Here is a 5,176-nt window from a genome sequence, read left to right on the forward strand (position 1 = left end):
TTTGTAGGTAAACTAGTTTAGTCTTCTTACGATTTTCACATCATTGAAGTCTTCAGAATTCAATCGTCTTGCAACAAGGCTCAAGATGGGAAAAATCAAGTAAACACACAGTCAAGCAAACATTGGGGAGCAACAAGAAAATGGGCACTTTTTTGACCAACCTGCACACTTGTTATCGAATATCAAATTTACAGTATCGGAGCTATATTCACAAGATCGATTGCCTTTACTTCTTTGTACAGATTCGTGATGCTGCAGTCAGGTCTTTGGGTGACAGCAGCGGTCCTGCTGATAAGCAGCCGAAGCGCCTTGTCTGTCTTGAGTTTTGACTTCTCAGACCAACCTACCTTCATGCCTTGTGGACCCTGTGTGTGTAACGACTCAGTGGTGGACTGTTCCAGCCGAGGGTTGACCAGTGTCCCTTCAAGGGGTCTGCCTGTCAGTGCAACCAGGCTGTCCCTCAATGACAACTCCATCTCCTACCTTGGACACGATGTCTTCGCAAGGTTCCTCTCTCTGCGCCAGCTTGAATTGTCTTTCAACCTCCTGAGTAACATCTCTGCTGATGTGTTTCAAAACTTACCACTCACGACGCTGATCCTCTCTCACAACCATCTTGTCGTCAGCGATAGTACTGGTTGTATGGGAACGCCGTTCTCCAACCTGGTGTCTCTAACTCACCTGGATTTGTCCTATAACAATCTCCACAATGTCAGCTGTGCCGTTGTTGAAAGCAACGTGAGTAACTTGCACTGGTTGGATCTCAGTCACAATCTCTTCAGTCTGAACGAACAACCTTGGCTACTGAAACGCATGGGTAAACTGGTGTTTCTAGATCTCTCTCACAACCATCTGACGAACCTGAGTATTCAGTTGTTTCAGGAATTACAAGTCCTTCGGATTTTGAACCTGAGTCACAATAAGATACCACTCAATAACAATGCTTACCCTCTTGGTGTGTTCGCCATGTTTAGCAAAACTTTAACTGAGCTTCGCCTGGAGGGAAATTTTGATGCTAGCTTGTTCAAAAAGAATTTCTCCTATCCTGACGAGACGTTTTATCAACTTACAAGCTTGAAGTACCTTCAGATGGATGGTCTGCCGAACCTTGAGTTTGGATCGGGGTTTGAAGGCATGATATCGCTCACCAATCTCAGCCTGTCTGGGAAAGATGGCAGCTTTTGCTTCATCAACAGTCTGACAAACAAAACCTTCCTCCACGTATCTCAGTCGTTGCGGTCACTACACTTGTCCAACTGCAACATTACAAGGATTGAGATGGACGCCTTCAGACCTCTACAGCATCTGCACACCATGGATCTTTCGTTTAACCTGGAACTAGGATTCGAGACTCTGGGTAACGCTGTCTACAGCCTTCAGGGCTCAGACTTGCAGGAACTACATATTAATTCAATCATTCACCCCTACACTATGTTTGTCATGGTTACCCCTAGAAACACGCGCTTCTTTAAACACACAAATCTGAAAAAAATTTACGCGCGTGGGAACCGTCTGGAAGCATTCTGCGAAGGAACACTGAGAAACATGCCGGATTCGCTGAAGTTCGTCAGTGTGGATGAGAACGAACTGGGCTTTGGGAGATACTTCATTGACTTTGCAAGTTTGAAAAACGTTCGGGCAATACACAACGATGGCCACAGAAGAGCTTTAGAACCTCCGAGTGAGTTTCCCCCTGAACATCTTCAACAATGCTCGACTGGATTTGTCGAAGAAGAGATAGAGTCTGGAATTAATTGTCACGCGCCCTGGCGACCTGAAGACTTCCCTTTGACAACGTGGGCACCGGAGCTAACCAATTCCAGGAATCGAGAAAGAAAACTTGTGTACATTATACCCCCTAACCTGGAGACATACGTCTCTCGCTGGGACAAGCTTTACTACCGTATTCTGGAAACAGAATTCAACTCCAGCAATTCTCTTTTAAATCTGGACCTTAGCAACAATCTGCTGACAACATGGATTGGTCCTGTTACGGGACTGACAAAGCTTGTTACCCTTGACCTGGCCAACAATTTTGCAGGCAATATTTCTACACGCTTTTTCAACACTTTCACGTCTCTGAAATTCCTAAACGTTAGCAGAAACTACTTGCATTATGTCATTGAAAACGACACAAATGGCGAACTATTTGAACCTTTGCAAGAACTTCAAAGTCTTGATTTATCAAAGAACTATCTTAAGGTCGTTCCATCTAATGTCTTCCGAGGCCTCATTAATCTGCAGAATCTAGTTTTGTCGCACAACAAGATATTCCCTGTCGAATTCAACATTTCTCACATGAAGAACTTGTCACTGCTGGACCTTTCCTACAACTACATCCGCTTCCTCCCTCAATCTGTCATGGATCACCTGGACAGTGTTGCTGAATACCAGCAAGTCGCTGTGGACCTAGCCTTTAATTTGTTAGCTTGCACGTGTCAACATATCGATTTCTTAACGTGGATGGATACTTCCAAAGTGAAATTTCGTTCCAGCAATAGGCTATCTTGCCTCTTGTCTGATGGCAGAGTGCGGAGAAGGATGAACATTTCTGACGTCATTCAAAGCCTTCAAAACTCGTGTACTGACAAATTCGGTATCCTTGTTGGAGCCGTATCCTGTGCCTTCTGCTTGCTGGTAGCTATGTTCTCAGCCCTCGTCTACCGCTATCGCTGGAAGCTGCGCTACCTCTACTACGCCTCCCGTCTGGCCTACAGACGCCTGCAGAGCTGCGACGACGATAACTACGACTTTGAGTTCGACGCCTTCGTGTCGTACTCGTCGGAAGACAACGACTTTGTGCACGGTGAGATGCTGGAGGAGCTGGAGACGCGGGCGGGTCTTCGTCTGAACGTGCACAACCGTGACTTCATCCCCGGTCGTCCCATCCCGTCCAACATCGTCAGCGCCGTTCAGAGCAGTCGCCGCACGCTGGTGGTGCTGTCCCGGGAGCTGGTGCAGTCCGAGTGGTGTCACTACGAGATGCAGATGGCCACGATGGAAGCGGCGCACACAGGACGTGACGTCTTGCTCTTCCTGCTGTACGAGGACGTGCCGTCACAGCAACTGCCGCGTGACGTACTGTACAACCTGCAGTCCTCCACCTACATCACCTTTCCTGGTACTCGGGCGGAACCGTCACTCGTCCGTAATTTCTGGGCCAGACTGGCTCAGGCCATCAGACAGGGATGACTTTGCCTCGTTTCTTAGATGTCTGATGTTTTCCTTCTGTTGATATGAACCAGCGGCCGAAACCGTACTTGTGTTTGAACGAGGAATTTGGAGAGATTTGTTCGCTGCCTCGTTACCCTGACACCAGTTTGTCTAATTGCTGGTGTATCACTGAATACTTTGTCTAACTATTTACAGTCTTACACACGTGTAGCCAACAGTTGTCATATACCAATCAACCCTTTCCCACCCGCTCGAATTCCCTTGTGTAAATGATTGCAGGCTATGTTTAAAGATACCACTGTATCGGCTTGTGTAAGTGATATAAATTAATAGCTCACTGCCAGAGTGTGCGCAATGTGTTTCCTGGTGTTAATACTTGAAGCAAACAGATTTTGAAAATGTCCGCAAGGTTTCTTTATGTAGATTCTAAATTGTCACAGCTACCAAAGGGTTTCCCTCACTGTTTTTCTCTATTGCAAATATAGGTGGACCACATATATTTCCCTCCCGCAGTGGGGCACTGCGGTTATGAAATTAAAGGCCCCTCCTGTTTTTGGATCCGCAGGAGCTTTCTAGTTTGCTGTTAGGTAGATTTTTGGTTCCTCTTTCCTGTCATGCTCTCTTTTTCTTCATGAATTCTTTTCTTTTTTCTGCCTTCTTGCTCATTCACCTGTATTTTTTCCAAAAATCTCTTCTCTTGCCGCTTGTCTCGCGATTCATGTCTAGTTTAATCTGTTAGTGTTCTGATGTAAGTCCAGCAGTAGATAGGTTAAGCCTATTTTAACATACTGGAAACTGGTAATCTTCCAGTAGGTATTAATTTAGTTTTACTAAAGCCTGCTGGGACACAAGTAATGGGTTAGTGCATTTGTAAACAGGAATCGCTTGACAAGTGGCCCCCTTCATCCCCCCCTTCCTCGTCCTGATATGGCTCTGCGTAGTCGGCTGGACGTTAAGCAACAAATAAACAAACAAACAAACATATATTTCCTCCTTTTAATTGTGAGCAGCTTACATTCTTCAAATGCTTTTTTCACGTTTTCTTCAAAGATTTTCTCCGAGTCTCTTCTTGTGAAGACTGTTAGCACACAGATTTCAAAAGTTGCCTCCTATGTTTTCTCATAGCTCACAGTATTCACAGATTTGGCATCATTGTTTTTTCGGTGATTTTGCCCCGACATTCATCCCACATTCTTTATTATAAAACTTGTAGATTTTGCCCAGATATGTCCTTGCTTACATGCTGGAATCGCACAGTCTTCAAAGACTTCCACAATGCCTCGTGTCTGTGAAGGAAATCACGAATAACACTGCAACAGGCAAAGTTTGACAGTGATACTCTCCACGCTTTTAGAGCGCTAACCAGAGATATAGCGTGACATAGCAAAGTGTGTTGCACGCACTGTGAGTTCAGCTCACTGACCGGGAATAGTTGATGTTGTAAATCGCAACTAGGGTATTGTTACACTTTACCACTGTCCTTGGACATTGAGGGGTTGTGAGCGACTGAGAGATAAACGGGCAGCTAATCTGAGGATATTTCTTTCTAAGCCACCAATACCAATAATATGTCCGAGTGTTTTCGGTTGTACAGAGGTATGGTTTAAGTTCGGGTGTAGTAACTGGTGGCATAACAAGTTTAAAATGCAAGTGCTTTGAATCACACAACTCTGTTAACATTCTCAAATCATTTGCGGCACTTTTACAGCGAGAAACAGTTTCGTACGCTGCTTTTGAAAAATGCTTCTCTAACTCCTTTTCCATGATCCCGAAGCGTTTTGTTGTTCAAATTAAGTCAACTGTTAATGTTCAGTTATGTGTTTATATGAAGCAGTAACTCTGTGTGTGTGTGTGTGTGTGTGTGTGTGTGTGTGTGTGTGTGTGTGTGTGTGTGTGTGTTAGAGAGAGAGAGAGAGAGAGAGAGAATGAGAGTGAGAATGGGTGTGCCCATGAGCCGTTATTATGGAGGACTGACTTGACTGCATGCTCAAAGTGGGCGGTT

At 45.1% G+C, this 5,176-nt stretch overlaps 1 protein-coding gene across 1 annotated transcript; it reads left to right on the plus strand.

Annotated features, from left to right (window-relative positions):
* The first annotated feature begins 243 nt into the window (after positions 1-243).
* On the plus strand, positions 244-3,990 carry LOC138959658 (toll-like receptor 4). The gene has a single exon (XM_070331235.1). It carries the CDS (start codon positions 250-252, stop codon positions 3,190-3,192), a length of 2,943 nt encoding a protein of 980 aa, XP_070187336.1. The 5' UTR covers positions 244-249; the 3' UTR covers positions 3,193-3,990.
* Positions 3,991-5,176: the final 1,186 nt, after the last annotated feature.

Source organism: Littorina saxatilis, linkage group LG2, assembly GCF_037325665.1.
Source record: "Littorina saxatilis isolate snail1 linkage group LG2, US_GU_Lsax_2.0, whole genome shotgun sequence".
In the NCBI taxonomy this organism is placed as follows: domain Eukaryota; kingdom Metazoa; phylum Mollusca; class Gastropoda; order Littorinimorpha; family Littorinidae; genus Littorina; species Littorina saxatilis.

What these genes read in the sequence shown, in the direction of transcription:
- LOC138959658 (XM_070331235.1), top strand. Translation starts at nt 250, where the DNA reads ATGCTGCAGTCAGGTCTTTGGGTGACAGCAGCGGTCCTGCTGATAAGC.